This window comes from Podarcis gaigeae, assembly GCF_964106915.1.
Source record: "Podarcis gaigeae genome assembly, chromosome: 12".
Classification (NCBI taxonomy): Eukaryota; Metazoa; Chordata; class Lepidosauria; order Squamata; family Lacertidae; genus Podarcis; species Podarcis gaigeae.
The window spans coordinates 29525005-29551283 of NC_139688.1; the positions used below are offsets into that span (position 1 = coordinate 29525005).

The 26279-nt window shown below is 43.3% G+C and overlaps 1 protein-coding gene across 3 annotated transcripts; it reads left to right on the forward strand.

Annotated features, from left to right (window-relative positions):
• Positions 1-529: 529 nt before the first annotated feature.
• TAC1 (tachykinin precursor 1) lies at positions 530-26026 on the forward strand. Of its 3 annotated transcripts, none has more exons than XM_083706195.1 (6): positions 530-791; positions 5280-5554; positions 13086-13182; positions 14878-14901; positions 19347-19400; positions 25320-26026. In XM_083706195.1, exons 2-6 carry the CDS (start codon positions 5432-5434, stop codon positions 25367-25369), a joined length of 348 nt encoding a protein of 115 aa, XP_083562321.1. In that variant the 5' UTR covers positions 530-791; positions 5280-5431; the 3' UTR covers positions 25370-26026. The 3 variants fall into 3 exon arrangements, with proteins under 3 accessions (XP_083562321.1, XP_083562320.1, XP_083562322.1); XM_083706194.1 differs by lacking the exon at positions 530-791 and adding an exon at positions 4929-5057; XM_083706196.1 differs by lacking the exons at positions 530-791; positions 19347-19400 and adding an exon at positions 4930-5057.
• The last annotated feature ends 253 nt before the right edge of the window (positions 26027-26279 follow it).

Consider the following 26279-nt stretch of genomic DNA (forward strand, 5'->3'; position numbering starts at 1 on the left):
GATTAAAATACAACTTAAAAGCAAGATTAAAATACAACGTTAAAATGCAGCCTCATTTCAGTAGAAACTCAAATCAAAAACTTTTTGGGGATGAAAACGTCAAATCTTCACCAAGGCCAACTATCCAGACTGGTCCTACGTGGACCAGAAAAAAACCAGGGAAGTTCCCAAATAGGAGTTCCATCACAGAAGGAGAAAGGAAAAAGGAAAGAGGGGAAGGGGATCATGTTGATTCCAAGCCAAAGGCCAGGCAGAACAACTCTGTCTTACATGAATACTATTTTCTCTTACATGCCTTTTCTTTTTAAAAATGGTTAGCAGCTAGTGCCAAACTTTGAATGAAATGGCTTGTCTAGAGAATATTCAACATCCTGAAAATGTGCCTACTGGGAAACAGCCAAGGTTAAATGAGCACAATCATGCCTAAGTAACCTTGAATCTAATAAAACAAAACAGCTCCAAGATCTGTTAAGGGAACTTAAGTTGTTATTCAAATGGAATGCCATAATTCACGCGGGGCTGTCATCCTGGGGAGGGAATGTAGATCACAAGCAACCTTCTCTGTCACAACGAATGTTCGCTTTACATTCACACACAAAATGAGATCCACCATGCCAAAAAAAACTGTTGACGCTGAGAGTGAATTCACACGTGGACACATTCATCACTGTGTGAGATGGCCACCACTGATTAAACAAGGCAGAGGGAAAGTTCAGGTGCCCTGACACCACATTGGACTGTACTTTCCATTGGAGGCAATTCATGTATTCAGCTGCAAATCACTGAGTAAGGTTTGTGAATGTGTACATCAGCCTTGAGCTACATTTTACTTTATATGCTCTTCTTATTTTACATTTATTTAACATCAGCAGTGCGTGAGTGCTCTCTCTCCTCATAGTAATAATAATAATAATAATAATAATAATAATAATAATAATAATAATAATTTATTAATTGTACACAGTGCTTTTTTTCTGGGAGTACCAGCACCTTTCCCCCACAAATGTTAAAAGTGTGGCATTTATTAGAATGACTTCATGGTGATCACCAGCACCTTTTTTTCTTAAAAAAAAAGCACTGTTTGTACCCCACCCATCTGACTGGGTTGCCCTAGCCACTCTGGGCGGCTTCCAACACAGGATACACCAGACATTTGCTTGAAAAAGGTCAGTGAAATATAGGGGTTAGAGCAGCCTTAGTCCCCAGATGTTTTTGAACTACAACTCCCATCACCCCTAGCTAGCAAGGCCAGAGCTCAGAGCTGATGGGAGTTGTAGTCCAACAACATCTGGGGTCCCACAGGTTGAGAACCGCTAGGTTAGAGTGTCAGATTATGTTCTGACTGAGCTTTCAAAGGTATGATGCTTCTGACTATCAGCTGCTGGGAATCCAAAATGGGCAGAGTGCCACTGCATTCATGTCTTAGGAGCTTCCTTTGGTTACCTGGTTGGCTGGACTTTGATGAGCCTCCCATCCGATCCAACAGGGCTCTTTTTATGTTCTTCTGTCCCTTAGAGAAGACCCTGGTGGGGAAAAAGGACCATCATGGAAGGAGGCTGGAGATGATTCAGGCATATTGTTATGCACAAATAAATGTTCATTAGCAGACTGAATGTAATTTTCTATGATAAATCCAGCCACAGGGAACATGGCACAGGAGTGCCTTTTGAGATGTAAACCACAGGAATATAATATGAGAGGTTTTATAGACAAACAGGGCAAAACTGTTCCAGATTGAACCACTTTAGCTGGGGTTGGGGGTTGCATGCCTGAACGCATATCTATTGTTGCATGCCACTCCAATCTCTGAGTGGGGTTTCCGGGTGCCTGCCGAGGGTTTATGATTCCTCTGGGAAATGAGGCATAGTGGAGACTGTGGTGTCTTTATAATATATGGTTTATTTCCACCTATATACAACCTGAGCCTACAATGGACGGGCTCACAGCGTAAACACCCCAAAAGGGCCTTGTTTCTCTCATAGCTGCAACCTTGGATTCAAACAGAAATCAAACATTGCTCTCGGATATTGCTCTCCCTCTCTTTCTCCATATTGCTTCTTTCCTTGCTAGGTCACATCACTGCTCCTGTTAACTCTAAACTCTGGTTTTATCTGTTGAGGGAGAGGCCCCCACATATTTGCTGTCTCACACTGAGCCCCTTAAACACCCTTAATGTCTCATCGCCCACCCAGGCTATCACCTGCCAGTGAGAACTGTTTGACAGCAGAAGTTGGGGACTCTCCTTCCTTTAAGGTTTTAAGCAGGGGTAGGATGGCCATCTGTCATCTATGCTTTAGCTGAGATTTCTGCATTGCAGGGGGTTGGACTAGATGACCCTTGGGGTTCCTTCCAGCTCTATGATTCTATGAGCTCACCAGGAGGCTAGCCTGGCTATTCCAAGAGTTAGGAATTTTGATTAAATTCTAACACCTGCTGGATCCAGTGATTAGAGTGGGCTGGCACCCAGGTTAAGACCCCAAACTATATTTTAAAGCACCCTGAGCATAAAAATTAGAAAAGGACTCTAATATATATTTCTCCCGGGCAGCGAATCTGCAAACGTCCCTAAAGCATGTGCAAAACTATTCAAGGATCAGAATAGGTGCTCCTGAATACAAAGTGAGCAGGAACTTTCTGTCCAGAATATTTTTTTTTTCTTCCCACATGAGAGTAAAGATTTCTCCTAATTGGACTGTTTTGTTCAAATAAACCTCTCTTGCCACTAATCACACCCTGAGCCATTAAGTGGAAATTACTGTCAAGACAACTTTCTTTCTAGCCGCAAAGAGAATAAAAAGGAATGGGGGAATCTACAGGTAAAGGCAAGTAGACCAGTTCAGTTTCCATCACGCTGCTACCACCTGCCAGAAAACCTTTTGGATGAGTACCTGATATCATATCTGACTCATAGGTTGAATCAAATGAGGGTTATTTTCTGTCCATCATCAATCAGCAGGGTAAAAACACAAAAGAATAAAATACATGGGTGTGTTTTTTAAACAACCACAACAACAAAGTACACAGAGCTAAAATCTTATGATGAGTTTTGTAAACTGGCCAAGAAAGTTCATCAAACTAAGATGGATTGATCATTCCCTCTAAGAGCCAACTCCAGTGGCTGAGTGCCTATCAGTCTGGAATCATATGGTTCCCCTTGAAAATAAGGTTGCTTTTAGAGACATGTGTATAGCAGGGGTGGCTCACCTGTGATCTTCCAGATATTGTTGGATTCTCATTATCCCTGACTATTGGTCTGACAGGGGCTGATGGGAGTTAATCTAAGCAGCTGTACTTCATGTTCATTTATTTCATTTCATTTACAGTGGTACCTCGGGATACAGACGCTTCAGGTTACAGACTCCACTAACCCAGAAATAGTGCTTCAGGTTAAGAACTTTGCTTCAGGATGACAACAGAAATCATGCAGTGGTGGCACGGCAGCAGTGGGAGGCCCCATTAGCTAAAGTGGTGCTTCGGGTTAAGAACAGTTTCAGGTTAAGAATGGACCTCCAGAACAAATTAAGTTCTTAACCCGAGGTACCACTGTATTAAATTCCTTCATCTGAGGATCCCCCCGGGGGGGGGGTTACAATATAAAAAGGGGGGAAAGTACATAACATAGTCACAAACAGAAACAATAACCCCCACAGCATTTCATTAGCAGTAACTGGGAATTGCAATGGCTGTTTTGTGTGAGCCACCCTCAAACACAGAGCTGCAATCTTAGGTCTTGGATTGCACTGTTGCACAAGCAGAATTTAAAAGATATTGCCCACTGAATTCACCTTTCTGGGTCAGCAGAAACAGAGGAAAGCCTTTCTCCTTCAGACAAGATTATCTCTTTGTTCCTGAGGTAGCCGTTACTGATTACAGTAGAGGAACCTAAACTTGGATCCTGCCCTAGCACCAAGATCCTAACATGAGATCTTGAAATGACACTAGATGGATTCATTCTGCAGCTCCACTCCCCTGGCTTCTAACCAAGTAGGTCAAAGTTTTCTACATTCCTCATTACCCATATAACATGAGTGAGAGCCATTCATATCCTTCAAAGTGCCAAAATATATGAAATCTAAGTACCACAATGCAATTGGGTTGTGCCTTGATGTACAACTGGGCAGGAGACAGAGCAGACTTCCTTCTCACTGCAGTTCAAGTTCTGAAGCAGAGGTGGGGGGGGGGTGTTGAAACAGGGACGTTAGCAATCCTACTGCCTAGCAAATGAATGTCCTTGTCCATCTCTGTGGCATTTAGCAACTGAGCCTGGAAACAGTACATGATGGAGGAAGCAAGGAAAAAGTTTGCAGACCAGCAACCCAAGATTGATTTCTCTGCATCTGCATTATCAATGGCATAAGCATTTCGTGCAGCCAAGTCACACAGCTTGTGCAATCATTTGCAAATTTGATGTCTCTATCTATCTATCTATCTATCTATCTTGATGTCTCTATCTATCCCATGTTGCATCTATCTATCATCTCCTGATCTAGCGGTTTATTTAGGGCTTTGTAAAGAAGTCATCCTTCCACTCCTTGAAGCGAGGCCTTGAGGCCCCTCATCTTCAAACCAAGCAGGGCCTGGCATCCAAAAACGTCTTCACAAAGTCACCCCGGATGAGTCACTGAGATCTGCTTTGATGATTCATCGGGGGCCTCCTGGGACAATGGCACAAGAGGCATCTTGGGGAGGTCTGGAAGGAGAGGGCTCCTTCCTACGTAGATACAAACCCCAGATTGCATCATCTGGAAAAACCACACGGAAGACGGCTCTCTGCGTGTGGACTCTCAAGTAGGGGGCCACCCCCCAAAAGAAGGAAGGAAGGAAGCGAGCGAGCCCTGAGGTGACTGGATGCAGATCCGTCTCCATCATGCCTTGGGGCGGCCTGTGCGGGTGGGGTCTTCTCATGTGACTCACATGATAAATACCAGGGAGCAATTAGGCTGAGGCAGAGGAAGCTCTCTGGCCCTCCCCGCCGCCAGGAATATAAAGTAGAGAGGGTTGGCTTGGTGTGCATTCATTGAGCCCCACACCCAGGAAAGCAGCAGCGTCCTCTCTCAGTAAGTGCCCTCTCCCTGCTTCAGCGTTGGCTCCTTGCCTTAGGCATCACTTGCATCCAGGTTCCTGCATCTCTCCGCAGCATCCAGCGGGAGGACCAGGCGCCTTTGCCTTCTTTTCATCTCGTCTAGGCTGAGATGCGCTGGCAAGGAGGGGAAAGCCTGTATGCAACACACGCCCACCCCTCACTTTTCTCTATCTCTCTCTCTGTCTCTTTGCTACAGCTTCTCAGAACTTTTCAGCAGCCGCAGGGCGAGAGGAGGGGACGACGGTCCGGGCTTTTCCTCGACGGCATCCTCTCCACCTCCTGCCGTCCCGACCACCAAGGGTTCCTCGGGCTGCTCCTCGACGTGGAGGAAAGCGGGCGGCGGCGACGATGAAATTCCTGGCGGTTTTGACCGTGCTGTTCCTAGTCTCGGCTCAAGCCTTTGCGGAAGAGCTGGGAGACAACGAGGAGCTGAATTACTGGTCGGACTGGTCCGATGGCGACCAAAACAAGGTGAGCGAAAGATGCTTTTCAAGCCCCGACGGCTAAGTCCGGTGGTGGCTTTTTTTTTTTCGACAGTGGCGCACGGGCGGTGGGGCGTTACTGGGATCGTGCTGGTTTTTGCTGTTGAGTTTGAACTGGTTCTAAAACCAGAGATCACGTCTGGGGAAAGTCCTGGACTTCACGGGTGCACAGCGATTTTCTCCGGGGGGTGTCTGTGTGTGTGTTTATTAGACAGTGAGAGGGAGGCAAATCCACAGGGTTGGTTTTTTCTCAAAACCCTCGTCTGTCCATGCAACTTGCCAACATGTTTCTCCCCAGCAAAGGAATTCACAGCGTCGTCGGGGAAACTGCGATTCTGTGGATGCCCGGTTAAAGATTAGAAGCAAAGGAGACCGAGAGAGAAAGATATATTTTTTTCATCGCTAGCTATACTCAGAGCAGATCCCTTAAAAGTAACGGGCACGGCTCCCGTATGTACATTAATTTCAACGGATCTACTCTGAGTAGGGCTTATTTGGACGCCACCCAGTGCTCTTGCTTCTTATTTCTTCTTTCATATTAAGGCTGCCGTCCTTTCCTTGCAAACGGTCAAGCCCCGATGAACGCAGGTGGGGTTTATGCATCGGACAGCGCCGCAAAACTGCAATCCGATGCACGCTTAATCTGAGAGTAAATCCGAGCCAAGAGGGTGGGAGTTTACTTCGGAGTTAGGCGTGTTTTAGATCGGGCTGGCTGCGCAGCCAGAGCTGAGAAAATGGGACATTTTTATTCGTTTCGGACACCGAAGATGCAGTGTGTTTTATAAGAACTCCTATACCATCCTAGTGGAACTTAACTTCTGAGCGGACTGCACTGGGAAGCGGGGCGCAGGGGTCGTTTGGCGTTTGATCCTTAAAAATTCCCATTTCTTCCCCTGCCAGACTCCACCAGAGATAATAGATAACAAAGTTGAGAGGCTACTTCTTTGAGATTTGAACTTCCTTCCTCACCCTCCCAAGACTGGTTACATTAGCTCATGGGGCAAAAGTGTCACACAGGTTCCAGGTATAGGGTAGAGGGATAGAAATACATCAGGTTACAGATGCTTCAGGTTACAGGCACTTCAGGTTACAGACTCCACTAACCCAGAAATAGTACCCCGGGTTAAGAACTTTACCTCAGGATGAGAACTCTACCTCAGGTTAAGAACTTTACCTCAGGATGAGAACAGAAATCGTGCGGTGGCGGTGCGGCGGCAGCGGGAGGTCCCACTAGCTAAAGTGGTGTCTCAGGTTAAGAACAGTTTCAGGTTAAGAACAGACCTCCAGAACGAATTAAGTTCTTAACCAGAGGTACCACTGTAGAGAAAAGTCAGCTCTAAAGCGCTCCTCTACTGTGGAATAACATTTCTGTCAAGCTCCACAGGTGCCCACTATCTTTACCTTCTAGAAAGATGCATTTGCTCCAACAGCCTTTCCCAGCCAGAAAGGTGGGTCTTTGCCCTTAGTGTCTATTTTGTATTGCGTTACTTTTGCACTAAATGTATTGGTTGGTTGTGTGTTTGTGTTTCGCTGTTTTTTGCTGCTTTTATTGTGCATCACCTTGGGGCGATTGCTTGGAAGGCAAATAATAAATTATTATTGAGAATAATAACAACAGCTCTGCCGGGTAGTGCCTGAATATAGGGATAAGAATCTGTGGGTCTCCCGGGTACTATTCAGTTTGCTTATCTGCAAGCCACCTGCATGCATCCTGCAAGCCATCTGCTTGCATCCTGCAAGCCAACCTGCAGACATGCATCCAAATTATTTAAAGACTTCAAGGTCCTTTCCATCCTTTCAGGTCAATTCCATCCATGCCCTGCTCTGTTTCAGATTGGAGTGGTGGCAGTGGTGGTTTTCTCTTGCTTTCGTTTCCCCCTTCTTTTTTCCAGTACTGGATACAACATCAGTCTTTGGGGGTGTTTAAGGGTGATGGGAGGCAATGGCAAGGATTCTTCTCTATCTGCATATTGATGGGTATTCACTAACACACTAACACACAAACACAAACAACAGCAAAGTGCTCCTGAACTCTAATGCAAATTATAATGGGATGAGAAATAGGGAGTGATTACCAGTGGGCACAGGATAAAAGAGGAAAAGCTCAAGGGCAAGCTATATATTTCTTAATAAATACAATATGTAGGCTGAGCTGCAGCTGTCAGTTTCTCTGAACTATGTTGTTTTACCTTGTCATACTGGGGTTCTGCGAAAACTTCCATTGCAATGGAATTTTCAGATCTTTATTGGCATGTATATACAGGATTCCAGTAGGGTTCAATACCATAAAATCACTCATCAAAAACCTGCATCTAATACTTAAGTTAATGTTGGATAACATCCATGAATCCTCACTGTGTGTTGCAGAAACCACGCAACTAACTCTATCTTATCCCCATTCTGAGTAAACATAAGGAAGGCTACCTTACATTCGTCTGCATGCCATTCCCTACTAACAACCAACTGATTAATAAACTTAGTTTGAATTGTCTGATAGCAGAGGCAGTGCAAAAGAACACGCGCAACTGATTCTATTTTTCTCTGCCCACAGTAACAATGGATATAGGCAATAGGTGAATTGCAATGGGCTCTTAAGTTTGCTCTGCAGCGCTGTTCTCCAAAGGCATGTTTCTTAAGCAAATAATGTGAGACAGTGTGAGATTTTGTCGGTTTCAAGACTTCCTCTGCAGTTTGCTCAAATAATACAGTTTTAGAATGTGAAATTGAGTGCATCCATAGTGCAGATCACTCCAGGGTTCTTCACCCTGCAAAACGCAATGAGGTGGGATCTGGACTAAACACCAGTGTTTGCTTGCTATTTGTTCCCCAATGGTTTAGAACAGGGAAATTGAATCTCTTTTACCTCCCTACAATGGGGGGGGGGGGTAGAAGCCTAGCTCAGTTGGTAGAGCATGGGTTGTGGGTTGGAGCCCCACATTGGCCAAAAGATTCCTGTGTTGCAAGAGGCTGGACTAGATGACTCTCGTGGTCCCTTCCAATTCTACAATTCTATGATTCTAGGTAACTCTCCAGGCATTCTTGTACTACAACTCCCATCATCTCTGACCATTGGCCATGCTGGGTAGAGTTGGAGTCCAGCAACATCTGGAGAGCCACAGCTTCCTCACCCATGGAATAAGACCATCTTCTGCCAGTTGGTTAGGTTGCTTGGGCCGGACAGGGAAGATGGCACCAACACAGAAGTTAAGACTCAGAATCATGCTTCAGTTTAGTGTGGGGGTTTTTTTAGTGCTGATGAGGAAATGCTAGGGATTCTGCTACACCTTGAGTAAATGCCTACTAATTTCAGGGCAGCAAAAGTACATCATTATTACATAGTCATGAAAAACAAAGATGACTAAAGATAAAGACAAAAAGTTGCTGGAGGGGGGAGTCTCCCAAAGATTTGAAGAGATGGAGCTCCTAGAGAAACATAGCATCCATTGTCCATTTTCACATGATCCTTAATCCTCAATTATCTTTTTCCTTAACTAGCCAACACACATTCAAATGTTATCATATTTAAAGTGAGCTTACACACCAAGTGATTGCTGAAACAACCACCACAGACCAGATACAACAGCTTTCATATCATACCCCACAAAACCTTAAGTATGGGGCTCAATAGAATCAGCTGATAGACATCAAGTGACAGTTGACTGAGGGATGAGAAATCAAGCAATGTGCATGTATGGATCCGGCTTCATCCTGACCAAAAGCCACTTGGCTTGATTAGAAATGGTTGGGCAGCACAACTGAGCAGAAATAGATTGTTGTTAGGTCTTGCTCTGAACCACTAACAACACCTTGTGATGTCTGAAGGCTTAAAGAAGATGTTTTAAGTTAATTTGAAGTAATTCAGTAAGCAAGGGACATTCTACCTATTCCTATCTCAACATCCACTTTTAAAATTTGGTGGATGATCAAAACTGAGTCACACATGGAATTTGATACTAGCTGCAGCATTCAACTTTCTGAGAATCTTGAATTTTAAGAAATTCTCTGTCTGGTTTGTTTGTTTGTTTGTTTGTTTGTTTGTTTGTTTGTCTGTCTGTCTATATCCCACCATTTCTCCTAAAGGACCACAGTCTACACTGACAGACAGGCAGGTTTTCAATATAACCTCAGCAGTTAGTGGGTGCCTAAGGGTTTGACACATTTCCAGTGGCTGGAGGAAGAAAGTCTTTGTTGCTGTGCCCCTCTCCATAAAAGAATTAACAAGTGCGACTTGCCATAAAGTGTTGCAGTGTGCTGTGCGTCAGGGCTGGCCCCCATCACCAGGCAGAGTGAGCTGGCTGCCTGAAAAGTGGGAAGCAGTGGCAAGATGTTGGAAAACAGAGCTGCACATCCTGCACAGCTTGCCCAGTTGCCCCTCACCTATCATGCTGCTCTTAGGTGCTGTTAGAAGGTGCTGTTCCATTGTCAGTGCTGAATAAACATCATTCACCAATCTGCCTGCCTTTGGTATGTGGAAAGGGAGGGGATGCTATTGTCTCATTTGCCTCGGGTAGCAAAACACCATGTGGATGAGCCCTCTGCTCACAGTTCTGGTCAGCCAGCCATGCCATTTCCCCTCGTTATTCCATTCCATTCCCTCCCCTCTCCAACATTAGTTTGTTTTTCTGTTTGTTTTTCTCCCAAATCAGTCAGCATACCAAGATGCTAATACTCAATCCACACTGGACTACTTTTGGAGTTTCCCATCATCTGAAAATCTTGGGGTTCCCCAGAGCCTGCTGTTGCCTCCCTCTTGTGTACGGGTGGTACTATTTTGGCCACATGAACAGCTGCACTCTCCTCTGAACTTTGGGAATAGAGGGAGTCATGCTAAAATAAGCAAATAGTTTTTAATAAATTAAAAATTAGCGACATTGGGATCATGGTGGCACAGAATGCTGTGTTGGTGTTGATTTTATTTAATTCTTTTTTTAAGTAAGTGTTAATACATGCCTAACCACTGCGTATGAGAAGTAACGCAAATCTAAATTGTGGGTTGAGTGCCGCATATGAGTCACACCTTCCTTCCAGCACTTGCTTTGAATTGATTGATTTGGGGAACATCTGGATTAATTATGAAAAAAGCTCCTCTGTGCATGTCTAGAGTGCCTCTCCCAAAACCCCAAGCAGCAATATATTTTGGTTTCAGGCTAGAAAACACACTACGTCCAGCACGCTCCTACTTTTTAAAAACCAAAGACCCAGCAGGGATGGTTTTGTGTATATTTGGTGTGCAGTGGTGAGCTTTGTTGCATGTGAGCTCACACAGAAGAACATAGGAAGCTGCCTAGTTTAGACTAGAGCATCTCAAAGGGGGGGGGGGGACTGTGCTTCAGTGTTTCCACTCCTATCTCCAGAGCCATTTCCAGAAAGTAGTCATGGGAGACTTTGATTCAGTGCCATGGGAGTTGTTACGTAGTCTCCCCCATGCTGTTCAACATCTATATGAAGCCTTTGGGAGCTGCCATCAGGAGATCTGGAATGCATTCCCATCAATATACAGGTGACACCCAGCATTATCTCTCTGCTCCAACTGAATGAAGAGAGGCAATTGAGGTGTTAGACCAATGCTTGCAGGCAGTGATGGGTCAGATATGGGCCAGTAAACTGAAGCTGAATCTTGAAAAGACAGATGTTACATGTTCTGAGTTCTGAGTCCTTACATTTGGAAGGTGGCCTGCCCTGGAAGGGGCAAGTTTGCAGTTTGTTTGTTTTTTCTGGATTCAACAGTGTCACTGAAGCCTCAGGTGGCCTCAGTGCCTTTTTCCAGCTCTGGTTGGTTTGCCAGCTGCAGCCCTCTTTGGATAGAAACTACTGGACTGCTGGACTCCATGGTCTGGTAACTTCCAAACTGGATCTTTGTAATGTGCTCTACGTGGGGCTGCTCTTGAAAGATGACTTGGAAATGTCAATGGGTCCAAAATTCAGCAGCTGGATTACTGGCTGGTATACTCTTCAGATTTCATATAACACTATTTTGAAAACAGTTGCTCTGGTTGCCAGTTCGTTTTCAGGCCCAGTTCAAGGGGTCCACATTAACTGAGACGACTCAGGTCTCAAATGCCTGAAAAATTTCCTCCTTCCCTGCAGACCCTCTCAGGTGCTAAAATCCGCATAGGGAGCCCTCTTGGTGGTGGGGTGGTGGCCCTAGAGAGAGCATTCTCTGTGGCTGCCCCTAAATTGTGAGACTGCCACCCCACAGCACTGCATCTGGCACCTTTATTATACAGATTTGGGTAAACACTGAAGATGCACCTCTTTACCTCTGGCTTTTGACACTTGAGATGTATATTTTGGGGACCACTTTATTTCTGTATTTTAAAGTTAATTTAAACTGTTTTAATATTGTGTTTTAACTGCCCTGGACCCTGAGGTGAAGGGCTGGTAACGAATAGTAATCATCATCGTCATAGTAATGTCTACAATGGTTGACAGCAGCTTTCTAGAGTTCGAGTTCCTAGCAACCCTTAAACTACAGGGACCAGAATTCTTCAAAGGAAAGAATGTACTTTTAATATGCTTTAATGTGCACAAGTCTTGACTGCCAACAGCTTCCGTCCAAGAAACATGTTTTCTGTATCGTCCATTGTATGTTGGGCTCAGCTTTTGGCCCAGCATAACCAAACTTCCTAAATATAAAACAGTGGTGGCTTTTATGTGTCCCGTGTGACAATGGATCGAGTTTAAATCCACATGACATGGGAATATGAAAGCTCCATTGCTTACCACACTCATTTTGTTTCCCTTCCATGTCAACTCTCACATACATAAGCACATTTGCACCTGACACAAACAGTGCCAGAAAGGTTCAAAAGCAAACATAAGCTTCTCATGTGAAAGCTCCTTAAGAGAACTATTAGCACATCCCTTAATGAATGCATCCCCATAGAGCCAAACCACATGTGACTCACCTGATGTTCTAAAGCAAATTTAAAATGTGCTGCAAATTTAAAACAATGCAACACTGTGTGATGATAAGGATAATGATGCTAATAGTTGGATATTTTCATGAGATTCTAAATTTAGCTGAAACACTGGAGCACTGGAGGAAATTGCATGCAAACATATACATTCCTCTGATCTAAATTGTCCATCCTTGTTCTTATGTTTGCCTCTTCACGCCTGTTTCAAAATGCTCATCACGGATCTTCAGCATCAGGTGTAGTTTGCCCCTAGTTTTGGGATTTTCTGACTTTGTATTTCCACTGCCCCCTCGTGGCCTCCTTGTGACAGAACATAGGGTAACTTGATTCCAGATTGGATTTTGATTGCAGTTCTGTCTGGATTCTGTTTAGTTCATAATCTGGCCTTAGAGGAAAAGACATTTTCCTTTGCAACGGGATCATTTCTCCCTGGAGACTTTGGGAAAAGGCAGACAAGAAAAGTGAGGAAACCAAGGCACCATATGCTGAGTGATACTTAATACGTCCAGACTGAAGGGCTTCTTTTTTTGTTCACCCAACATTGCGCTGTCAGTATCGCACACCGAGTGCTCCACTAATGATACAATATCTCTGTTTCAGGAGGAGTTGCCTTTACCCTTCGAGCACTTCCTCCAGAGAATTGCCAGGCGACCAAGACCTCAGCAATTCTACGGCTTAATGGGAAAACGAGATTCTGGTGAGAACCCTTTTCCGAACTCACTCTTTCATGCAGCTCACTTGATTTATATGCAAGATGATTTCAGCTAAAACTGTTGGCTCTTTTACCGGAATTGTTTAAACTTCCCTTTCTTTGGAATCAGTTTAAAATTAAAAGCCACCGCAACTAACATTTAGCAGTTGGACACAATGCGTTTAGCAAAACACCAAAACGTTTACATTCCCATCCTGAAAAGTCCCATGGAAATAAACCCCCCTGCTGCATGGAATCAAAGTATTTTCTAGTGCTGGGCTGAATAACTTCACCCAGGGATTCTTCATCATTTGGAAATATGGAGTTAATCTTGGAGGAGGGAGGAAAATCCAAATAGCATTGGGGTCTCTGCAATAGCAAGAGCACCTCACCTCCTCTACTGGCAGACAGGGATGTCCAATGAAACCTAACTGCCTCTAACCTAACCTAACCACCGAAACCCAACCATTGCTATACAAGTTGAGGGTTAGGGTTGCAGCCTCACTGTGCATAATATCAAGGCAGGCCATGGTAAGGAGCCTCAAACTCAGATGCTGAATGCAGCCCTCCAACTCAGGCCACACCCCCTCACCAGCCACACCTCTCCTCAGGCCACACCCCTCACCAGGCCACACCCCTCACCAGCCCTGCTTCCCATCCTTCTTGAGAGTTTTTGCCTGACTAAAATATGTCTTTGAGCTTTGAGAATGCCTTTTGCTTGCCTGAATGGACAGAGAGGGGTACATACAAAGTATCTAACTGTATAAAGGTTAAATATGCATTTCTTCTTCTTCTTCATTTTTAAAGAAATGAATTGTTATTGGTTTTTAAACAAATACAAGAACCGTTAAACACTTTTCCAGCAGTACATCTAATGGTGTATGTTCTATCCATGGACTCTAGACAGAAACTTACACATTCAGTGTTCAAACATATAACTTAACGTGACCTCTCCACTGAGAATATTGAGCTGTTGGAATAACAAGGTCTTGATTTTGATCATTAATATGGTTAAAGAAAGGGGCCCATGTTTCTTGGAAGGTGTCTCTGTTCGTTATGTCTTTAATTGTCCTCCTGTGTCTGGTGAGACGCTCAGACACTGCTGTATCCCAGATATTACTTTCTCATATGTTCAGGGGTATTTCAGTCTGGTTCTTCCGTTGATGAGCTATCGCTAACCAATATACATCTCTTCTTCCATCCACTCATGTCTCTGTCCCCCTCCACCACTTACATACAGCCTCTGGGAGTTACCCAGAAGGAAAGTTGGTCCTCAGGTAAAAAGATCTCTCCCCACCCACCAATGCACACACACACAGAGAGAGTAGTTGCAACAATACCAGTGAATCTGCTCAATTACACTGCATATAAAACCAGTAGTTAACAAAATCCATTTCATTTTATTGCTGTATTTTGCATCCGGAACATCCCTCGCAGAGGGATTTAGTGGGGAAGTTGGGGAATGCATAAAGGCATGTTCTTTTTTTAAAGGAAGCTCATGCAGGAAGCAATCCTGGCGTATTGTGCCTGTATTGAAAAGTGTTTCGTGGCCATGAATTATTCGGAAAATAATCAGTGCATTAACTGCAGTGTAACGCTACTGAGCTGGTGCTAAACGCTTTTGTTCTTTTCATGAACGCGACACAGTGAAATGCCATCTCTACTACTTCAGCTAATTGTTTCTTTTTTATTGTTTTCCAGGATACAGCCCTCTCTCCCATAAAAGTAAGTTAATGCTGGTTTTGCTGGAAATAATGCTGATTCCCTCCCCTACAATAATTCCCCAGTGTGCCCTTTCCGGCTGATTTCAATGCAACTGATATCCAGGACTGCAAGTTTACACCTGTTTCTTATTGCTTCCAAACCAGAAATAGGGAAATGCTGATGTACATTCTGGGGCTTCATGTAAACAAAAGCTGCTCTGTGATTGTCTGTACAGGGGACTTCGTGTAATTGCAAACAATATAATTCACGGATAATTTTTGCCAACTGGAGGGAATCAGGTGATCACTGTGTGGCTCCAATCTGACTCTTAAGTGGGAGTCAGCACTTCTGAACACAGTGACACTTACTTCTAAGTAAACACACATAGGGTTGCTCTGAATTTCCATTGTGGCAACAGCTTGCTTACTCAGAAGTAAGTCCAAATGAAGTGGGGTTTACTCCCAAGTAAGAGGGGTGAGAGTCCAGCTTTGGTTCCCCTGAAGGCAACATGAATTCATACTAACTTTTGATTTCAATGGGACCTAGCCATGACTATCTACTATTGATAGGGGCACAAATGTGCCCCAGTGTGTCATTGGATCACGGCCACTTTGTGAAACTAATAACAGTATCACTTATAGTCAGGGCTGGTTATAGTAGGGCTGCCATATGTCCAGAATTTCCCTGACATAGCCGGGATTCATCTGTCAAAAATGGCTTCCGTGCAGAATTTTGAAAAGTGGCTACAATATCCAGGAAAACCTGGGGCCTGGGAGGGAGGAGGGAAGGCAGCCCATATAGGAGGTGTTGGTTTTTTGGCGATTTCTGTAAAAAAAAAAAAGGTAAAAATTTCATTAGGAGATTTTGCAAAACCAAAGAAAAAAAAAACCCCTCAGCATCTTTGCCCCCCCCACCCAGTGTTCGGATTTTCACTTTTTGAAATCTGGCAACCCTAGCTTATGGTTATGCACAAAGGGCATGCATAGGCCCTCCAGAGGCTGTTGGACTACAATTCCCAGCATCCTTGGCCACTGGCCATGCTGGCCGGGGCTGATGGGACTTGGAGTCCATCAACATCTGGAGGGCTACACACACAGACCCAGCTTAGCTGTGCAGCTAGGGCAGGCATAGGCAAACTCGGCCCTCCAGATGTTTTGAGACTACAACTCCCACCATCCCTAGCTAACAGGACCAGTGGTCAGGGATGATGGGAGTTGTAGTCCCAAAACATCTGGAGGGCCGAGTTTGCCTATGCCTGAGCTAGGGTGACCAGATGCAAAGAAAAGGGACAGGGCTCTAGCACCTTTAATAGTTATGTAGAAGAGGGAATTTTCCCAGATGTGGTTTGCATGACAAGGTACACCTGCTGAAGTTCAGGCTTCTACGCACAACTATTTAAGGTTCAGGAGCCCTACTCACTTATGTACCTGACCACCCAACATGCAGCATTACTGACATTATTTCACCAGCACTCAGAAAGTTGTGGTTTTAACTCTGGGAACAGTAGCAAAACTTTAAATGTGCAAATCTACCCAGAGGTGAGAGTAAAACCAGGCCTCCTGACCTAGGCTCCTATGGTTGCTTTTTTCTTCTTCTTAAATCAATTTGGTTTAAGGTGCAATCGTAAACAGATTTACCTAGTAAAAGTCCAATTGAACTCAGTGAGACTAACTCTTAAGCAGAGGCGTAGGAAGGTCAGGTGGTACCCGGTGCTGAAAATTTCTTGTCACCCCCCTACACATTGATTTCTATTTTTATTTTTGCAGGGGGGGGAATTGTTTTACATTATTTCATATTTTCTTACAAAGGAATAATAATAATAATAAACTTTTATTTATATCCCACCCTCCGCGGCCAAAGTCGGGCTCAGGGCGGCTAACATCAGATACATAGCACTGGTATAAAATCAAACAATAACTAAATTACCTCCTAAAAACATGTCAAAATCAAATTAAAGTCTAATTAGATGCTTTCCGCAGGGTTAGGGTTGGGAACAGTAAGTGCTCTACTGAATTGAAATTTCAGCCTTCACGACATAGGAAAATGGCCAAGTAAACAGCTATTTTCGTGGAGGAGGGTCAATATATTAACTGATATGCATGAAATTTCATATATAGCTATATAATCCCTAGTGTAGTAAGATAAGACTTTTGGAGCAGGCATTTTTTTAAAAAAAAAATAATATTATGAACCACCCTAGTAGGGCAATAATTGTTCCTTGCTAATTTGTCACCCCCCTCCATGATGGAACCTGGGAGAACCTGCCCCCCCCTTCCTACGCCCCTGCTCCTGAGTAGGTTTGCATGGGATTGCATTGTATGGTTTTAGAGTTCAATTCTTCTGTGATGTTCTAACAAAATGCAACCTAAGTTTTTGTTCAAGGTTACAATTAATGAATACTGGAACAACCTAAGTCAAACTGACACGTTCCAAGCTAGTGCTGGAATTAGATTTAGGCCTGTAATACTATAAACCCTTACTTGGGAGTAAGTCCATTGACCACAGTGGGGCTTATGTACATGTCTACTCAGAAGTAAGCCCCACTGTGGTCAATGGGACTTACTCCCAAGTAAGGGTTTATAGTATTACAGCCTAAATCTAATTCCAGCACTAGCTTGAACGTGTCATTTGATTTAGGTTGTTCCATGTGATACATTATATATAAGCCTAGGCAACAAAAACTGTAGGTTGCATTTTGTTAGAGAAAAAGCATATCAACAGAGAGAGATATTTTCCCCAAAACTGTCCAAAGCCATACAAATCCAAATGCTTTGATTTCAATAAGACCAATGCTAAGAGGGTTTTTTTTGGGGGGAGGGGAGTTGTATTTTGCCACAAATTAATAAGACTCCTAGCCATCCGGGCTGGTGGCTATACGTATTAAATCACCAGGATTACCCATTTGAATGACAATTAAAACTCTTCCAGCCAAAATTCATCTAGCTGTACTTAGTGGCTGCTTTCAAAATTATAGTGTGCTGTCTCAGATTGGGAGACAAATCTTTTATATACGCAGATGTCTGGCTTCTGAAAGCTTTGCCATTTGTTTTGTCTTGATCAACAGTTTTAACTAGACAAAACTCTTTCCAAAGGGGAAATTTATAGCTGCCACTCGGTTTGGGGGAATTTAAGAAGGGGGAAGTCTTTGGTCAAGTTAGCCTATTGCAGCTCTCTCCTTCCTGTAAGCAGTGGAGCCCGGGTGAGCCTTTACAATGTATGTTCCCTTTGGGAGGAAAAAGAAATAGAGACTTTTGGTGAGCAGATGCCAGAGCTTTGATCTAATCCAGCATCATTCTTCTGAAGCTTAGAAAGGAAGAAGGGGGCAGTGGCATGAAAGAAACACAAAGGAAAACGTTGAAAGAAACAGATAGAGCAATAGCTGGCAAGCAGAAGGGACAGGAGAGGATACAGGTAACATCAGGAAGAGTGTGTGGAGGGGGAGTGAAAGATTCTGCCAGCATCTTCTACTTTGGGCTGGGAAAGTTGTCTGTGATACACCTTGATTGCACATTTCTAGTAACCGGTCCTTTCTATAGCACTTCTCGGTGCACAGCCGGTGTAATGTACCTGCTGCCCTCCAGAAATTACTTAACTACGACTCTCAATATTCTTGCAAAAGTGTCTTTCAGTTCAAGATAGTTTATTCAGTAGAGCATAAGACTAAACCTAGGGTCTTAGGGTCATGGGTTGGAGCCCAACTTTGGGCAAAAAGATTACTGCATTGCAGGAGGTTGGACTAGATGGCCCTTGTGGTCCCTTCCAACTTGACAGATTCTATTATTTATCCTTGCAGCAATTCAATAAGAACAGCTACAATGAGGGTCACAATTTGCCCAAGGCCCTGCAGTAAGCTTTGCAGTAAGCCCTGGTGCAAAGTCAACTCAGTGCTCCGACCAGTTAGTGTGACTCTCCAAAATTCACTTTCCCTACATGCACCAAAGGATGTTAGCCTCGTCCTAAAAAAAGTATTTTTGCAAGGCAACATTTTCTTACAGAACTTAGTAAATGCACTCTAAAATGTGTCATCACCCCCTATTTGAGCTCATTGGACTGGGACTCTTGGCTACAAAAACCAAGGAACTGTAACTGAAGCTAAGCCCCAAGATACCTCAAGGTATTTTAAAAGAAAGAATTAAGCCATGATTCTTCCCAGCACATGTTCCATCATTAAAGACAGCTCAAGAACAACTGTAGCTTTCAAACAAGGCTGGTAGCTCAGTGACCACTATTTAACTGCTAATCCAAACCCATATTGAATGAATAAACATTGGCAATTATTTGAGTAGGACACAGAAGTAATAGATGAGGGGTACTCTTGTCTTTTCTTAAACTAAGACCTAGTGAGGTGCCACATTTAATCATTTGCAGTTTGTTTCTACTGTGTATTCACCATGAACACGCATTGCCACAAGAGAGAGAAAGCTGTATTTCAAATGTACTTAAACACCCCCAAATATATTTTTCAGGACATAAAACAGATTCATTTGTTGGACTCATGGGCAAAAGATCTTTAGATTCTGGTATGTATAAACTACAGCGAAGCCTGCAAGCACAACCTCTCTTACCTACTATTTTAAATAGTAATAATAATAAGTATGTTCATAACATATCCATCTTCACATAGGAAGTTGCCTCCTGCCATTGGCTCATCTTGCACCTGGAACCTGAGACTTCGTGCATGCCAAACCTGAGCTCTGCCATTGAGTTTCAGTGCCTCCCTCAGTCAAACAGCTCTTGGCTGAAGTAACAACCAGTTGCATATTTTTGGGTGGCAAAACTGCTTCGTGGAGGGGAAAGGCACCATGCCATATCTCTCCAGCCAAACCTATCTTCACATTAAGCTGTCATTCTGTTGCTGATGGTTTATCAAGGCTTCATTTACCCACTGAAAATGTGATGTCTGCTAGTGGGTCCACAAGACATGTAATTACTGAATAACAGGAAAAAAGAGACCATGGTTAGTTTAAATGTGCTCTATAGACTATTGAAAGGTTTTAAAGGAACACCCTCTGCTATTTTCTTAAGTGGCGTAGGAAACCAAACTGCCTAACATGTTTAGCAATTATTTAAGCTTGCGTTGCAAACTATTTTTCTGAAATTCCAATTGTGGGTTGCTTTATTTCCAACCCAGTAGCATTCATCATTGCAATATTATGTCGGTACTCTGTTTAGATTTACAAATTGCTATGAATCATGAGCAATTGAGTGTTGGGTTTATCTCTGGGTAGAGTAGCCATTAGATACTAAGGCACTTGCAAATACCAATTGACAGATTCAAGCTTGAGTTGAGATTCTGTTCCTATTGTGATCTGAAAATACAAGAAGTGCGAATAACCATGTTTTTAAAAAATATCTTATTACTTCAGAATTGCTGTAATGTATAGAATAATTTACAGCTAGTTGCCTAAAGTGAGCATGAACAATAGATATTCATCACCACACTTGGAAACTGAAATATTCTAGCCTGGAAGATTAAGTTCCGATTTCAATCATCTCAGTATTCATTGTTCTTCTCTTCTACTCTGGTGTCACCCACAGAGCCTGAGTGGCTGAAGACAATGAAATATATAGATCTGATTGCAGAAATGAAAGGACAGTAGGTCTTTCTTTGCTAGAGATATATACCAGAGTTTTATGTACACCCCCCCCCCCCGATTGCATTTTGGTGTGCTGCAGAAAAACAAACCAAAAAATGGGAAGTCGTTTCTTTTTAAAGAGACATTTTACACACTTTAGTTCAATCAAATGTTGACACTAAAGTAGTACTGACATATCCTGTAATTTATTCACTTTAGAGCGGTCCTTTTAAATTCAGTGGGGCTGTTTCAAAGTGTCCGAGCAAGATTGTGACCTAGCTCCAAATTCACTGTGCAACACCAGAGCTCTGGGATTAGTCACCTACTGGAAATTATGTAACAGTAACCTGAAATTAAGAAATCTCCTTTCTGAAAGATATTGTGTAGACATTAGAGATGACACCAGGGTTCCAGGCAGACGGACAGCTTTTGAGATATTTTGAGCTGTAAGGGAGTCAAGCAAGTCATTGCCTCCCAGTTTCCCAACTGGGAATAGATGGTTTGTATAAACTACTGAGCATGCTCAATCCTTATTAGCTTTTTTTTTCTTGTGAGGAAAGAGTAGCCTCATTTTGTTTTGCTCTTTTTTTAAAAAAGGTTTTGTACATCTGCCTTCCTTGGGGTTCACACAAGTATGTTGATACCTCGCTTCGCTTCTCCAGCGTCCAGTCCTGTCAACACTCAGCCACCTGAGTCTGCTGTTATATGGAATGACAGCACTGTGCAAACATTAGTAATCGCATAATATCATTTTCTTTGGGTGCATCTTCCTTTGTTAAATAAGCTCTCATTGAAAGGCTCTGCCTCTAGGAGAATTGAACCAAGTATATGGGGACTGTTCCTATTTTCCAGGGACAGTCCCTGATTTAGAGAAGCCGTCCTGGTTTCTAATTTGATCCCAGAATGTCCACTTTTCCTTAGCATCCCTATTTTCATGGAAGAAATGTTGGAGGGGAGTAATCTGACCCCTGAGCCACTTGAAGGCAGCCCCGTATAGGGAAGTTTTTCAAAGCTCAGTTGGTTGAGCATGAAACTTTTAATCACAGGGTCATGGGTTCGATCCCACGTTAGGCAAAAAGATCCCTACATTTCAGGGGGTTGGACTAGATGATCCTTGTGGTCCCTCCCAACTCTACAATTCTATGATTCAAATGTTTAATGTTTTGTTAAGTTTTATATATATGCTGGAAGCTACTCAGAGTAGTTACGGTAGGGCAACCAAATCAGATAGACAGGGTATATATAGTATAATTACTATTATGGAATAGGTTGTCCTGTTTTCATCAGAGAAAAAAATGGAGGGTATGCTGTTCTGACTAAGAGGAAGGGCAGATAGAAACTCTGAATGCTTGTGCGGAGCTACTTTAAACTAAGTTACTGTGTGGGTCCATTTCATGCAGCAATGTCTTCCCTGACTGTAAGTATCCAGGTTCTCAGACAGAGGTCATTCCTATTGCCTACTATGTAATCCTTTATAAATGGAGATACGTAGGATTGAATCTGGCAACTTTTGAAGGTATGCAAGTCAACTACTCTATCAGTGAGCTATGATCCCATGAACCTCTGAGCAGGCATTAATCTAGACTGAGGTCTTGGCCTATTGTTCAGCAAACCTGGTGACATTCTGCTGCTTCCTTATGCATTTAGGATTTCAGGACTTCTTTTTAGAGTAGATGACTGGTAGAATCCATCAAGCAGCCAGGATGATACCGAGTTAGGAACATATCTTGTACAGGAAAGGGTTGTTCACAAGTCTTTGGGGTGGTCAAAGTTCTGGAAGTGATTTTTGCTACTAATATGTGGTGCCCTTCCCTTTTCACAGGTAGCTAAGATAATTTTTCAACCTCTCTCGTCTCCTCAGTCTAGCCCCTCTGAGGCACCAGGGGAATGTAGCCGGCCTCTGTCACACTGCCTCATATGCCACCAGTTCGCCCAAGTCTTTCAGCCAGCCAGACCACCTAGGCTTTGTGAGTCAGAGACACACTCCAGGCTTCAGGCCTGCCCTGAATATTGCCAGCTGACCCAACTGCATGGAGATCGTCAGCTGATGTCACAGGCAAATGAAGACTCAACCTGCCACACTGAAAGATCAATTTCTTACAAACGCGGAATGAGCATTATGCAGCGCATGTAGCAGTGCCAGTTCCACAGATCAGAACGGTCAAATAAAGTATACAAAGCACTTCGTTTGCTACACCCCCTCTAATTCCAACCTCTTAACATAATGAAGAGCAAGTTTAAACTAGAGGCATCTTTTACTACAACTGCTTCCAGTTCTGTATATGTAATCTGTCGCAAGTGTGGATTAGAAAAGCCCCACTTGAAAAACCACTTTATCTCCAACTGTAAGAGCAAATGGGCGATTAAACTAAATCTTGAATGTACAGGCCCTGATGGATCCCTGGTTCTTATCTTGCAGCAAATGCTGAAGGCAGGAGAATTCATGTTTAAGGAAAAGTGTGCCGGTGTGGACCTTTCTCTGCTTCCTTGGTTCGACTGACATTTTAAAAATCCACCCCATAATAATGAAATTCAAATAGAAGGGGCAGAGAGAGCAGAGCAGTTGACTTCCACATTTAGCCTGTTGCATGCTGTGTTTTTTTCTCCTTCTCCTTATTGGATGATGTGAATTTTCACAGCAGCTGATGATATAAAAAGCCGGTGTGAAGGGGTCTTAGCTGCTCTTCCAACACCATAGGCAGGGCCACCTTGCCTATGAAGCAGGGTGAGGCAGCCGCCTTGGGCAGCAGACCTGGGTGGAGTGGCAGATCCACCTGCTGCCACCTCTGCTGCCTTCTCCTTCTCCACCACCATGCCTCCTCCTCTCATCCCAATGCTTATCTCCACTTTCCCCTTTCATTCCAGTGTTGGTTTTCACTCCTCCCTCTCATCTCAACTGGCAGCAGAGGTGCCATTTTGTGGTTCACCTTAGGTGCCAAAATACCTTGGGCTGGCCTTGATCATAGGGTATTGCAATGCTTCAGAATTTTTTGCTATCAGAAATGAGTGGCATCTCATTTGACATCCGGTAAGTTAATCAGTAAATGAGCAACTGTAGCCACAAATGAACAATTAAACACCTCACTTCATCCCAGCCCCAAACCAATGCTGGCTACTGTGCCAACGGGGCATTTCTTAAATAAATGAGTCAGTGATGTTAGTTATAATGTGTCTAAGGATGGCGAATAAATTTGATTCTATTTGCATTTAAAGACAAACCTACCTAATTCACAAAGGGGCATATATTAGGAGAAATTCACATTTTTATGAGGACTGTTTAAAAAAATCACCAACAGATATGGAAATCTGAAGAACTGAAGTGAAGATTGGGGGGGGGGGATGAGAAATTGAAATTGAGAGATTTGCCCATCCCTAGTTAACTACTTTCTTTCTGCTGCTTTCCTTAGTCTCTCTTATCTTTCCTCCTCAACATCCTGCACCAACAGTTCTTTGAAGGACTTCCACTTTCTTTCCTCACCATTCTGAGCCCCTCTTCTTTGCCAGCTTGTGTTCTAAAACCACTAGGAGCAGAAGACCAGGGGTGAAGACCCTGTAGGACCCTTGAGATGCTGTTGGATTCCAACTCCCATCAGCCTCAGTCAGCATGGCCAATAGTCAGGGATCATGGGAGTTGGAGGCCGACAGCATCTGGGGCCCACAGTTGGTATAGTAACCATGACTGATTTATAGGGAAATTAATGCACTGGCAAAGGCACACACTTCAGTTGGGATGCACAAACGCAACTTGAGACCTACAGAGGAAACATCAGACAGGTGGGGAATGCAAAGCACAGTACATTTCACACATTGAAACCAAAACTATACTGGAAGGAAAGACACTCTTGGCTGCAAAACACCTGATCGCAACAGCCATGTGCACAGCTTTTTCCTGGTCTTGATCAACTGTCAGGGAGATTTGGGGCCAGGGAGGATGTCATAAATTTGGATGCTCTACCATGTTAAAAGTTAACAAGAATCTGCACAGAAAATAAACATGTGAGAGACTCCTGCTTTCTGTCCTGACAAGCTAGGGAATGCGCAGGAACATTTAACTTGTGGGAACGTTCATTTGATCCTCCCACACATGTAATCTGATGTGGCTTAGCCCAGCAACAGGTACATGAGACGAGGCTACCAACTGGGCTTCTTATTTAGCAGCTTAACATGAACAGCCCTCATCCTTAAAGATATGTGCCAGTCCAAAGGTTATTGTAGCGAATGCTGTCAGCACTACTGTGGAAGGAAGGGATGAAAGGAGAGGTAGAAAGGTAATGTGAAACCTTAGGATGCCACCATTTTCTCTGGTTTTACTTTTTGGTACTTTGGGGCACAGAGGTAGAAGGTCCTATAGACTTAACTCCATATTCGGAATGGACAAGGCAGGATCTTGTGACTACAGCGTTCCTGACCAATGACTGCCTAGCCTCTGCTTCAATACCTCCATCAAAGGAGAGCCCACCCTTTCTCTTGTCAAACAGGTTCTTCTTATGTTCCTTTGTTCTCTTCTCCATGGTAAACATATGCAGCTCTTTCAACCATTTCTCATAAGAGTCACAGTCAGTAATGTTCACACTGAGCAGCAGTGGTTTTGCCAGTCCTACCTAGAAGATGCTAGGAACTGAACCGGGGACCTTCTGCATGCAAATCAGATGTTCTGCTATGGACCCACAGACCTTCTCCATCCTTCCTCAATGTCAATGGCTTCCTTAACATGTGTTACCCAAACTGTGCCTGGAAATCCAAATGCAGGCTATAGTGGAATAAGTTTATGCTTCTAGACCAATTTACCATGATTCAGTCCGATAGCTGAACGGCATTCAAATTAACATGTCATGCTTTGTTGTTGTTTTGTTTCCCTCCCAGGATCTTCTGAATGGAATGCAGCGCAGATGTACGACAGGAGACGTAAATGAGACTTCCCTGTCCGTTATATGTTGAGATTTGTTTGTTTAAATGGCCAAGTTAGTGTAATATAGAAGAGCCATTGCAAGGAATTATTTATTTAAGACTGGTCTTTCTTTTTTTAACGTTGTAAATTTAATTAAAAAAACAAAACACAATTATTTCCCCCCACCCCTTCCTATTGTGGCATTGATACATACAGTAAAGTGGTATGCGAAAGATGGATTCTACTATGGCGACTCCGTACGGAATAAAGAAATCCGTGGTGTTTCACAACAAAGCACATTATTTGATATGTTCTGTGAAAGAAATGTTCACCAAATGTTTAAAAAAGTGGTAAAGAAATAATAATAATAATAATAATAATAATAATAATAAACCTTTGTTAATTTATAGCAGTTGTATCAGCTTCACTACCAACGCCAACTTGCTCTGGTGTCTAGTGCCTCGATTTGTGTTCATAGCCAAAAGGGGGGGAAATGTACTGTAATTTCTGTAGCTAAAATATATTTGTCTCATTGCAGCATGTTTTTTTTTTGTTTGTTTGTTTCATGCACACACATATCTTTTAAAAAGAGAGCTTTAAATGTGAATCTAGAAGTCTTTGTTTCATTATCTGGCATTTTACAGCAGTTAACACTTTAAATAAAAGAAAAATCTGCTCTGGAGATTTTGCAACTTGCAGGGAATGATGTAATTATTTCAAACAGAAAGGCACTGGATGTAAACACACACATACACAAAGCAGAGTAGGCGTGCAGGCAGGATGGAGATGGACAAATTAGGTATTAGTTGTGTTTCTACCTTCTCTTCACTCTAATCCAAGTCCGGGGTGGGGGGACCTATGACCCTACAGAGGTTGTTGGACTCCATTTCCCATGATCCCTGACCATTGACTTTGCTTGCTGGCATAGGAGTTGG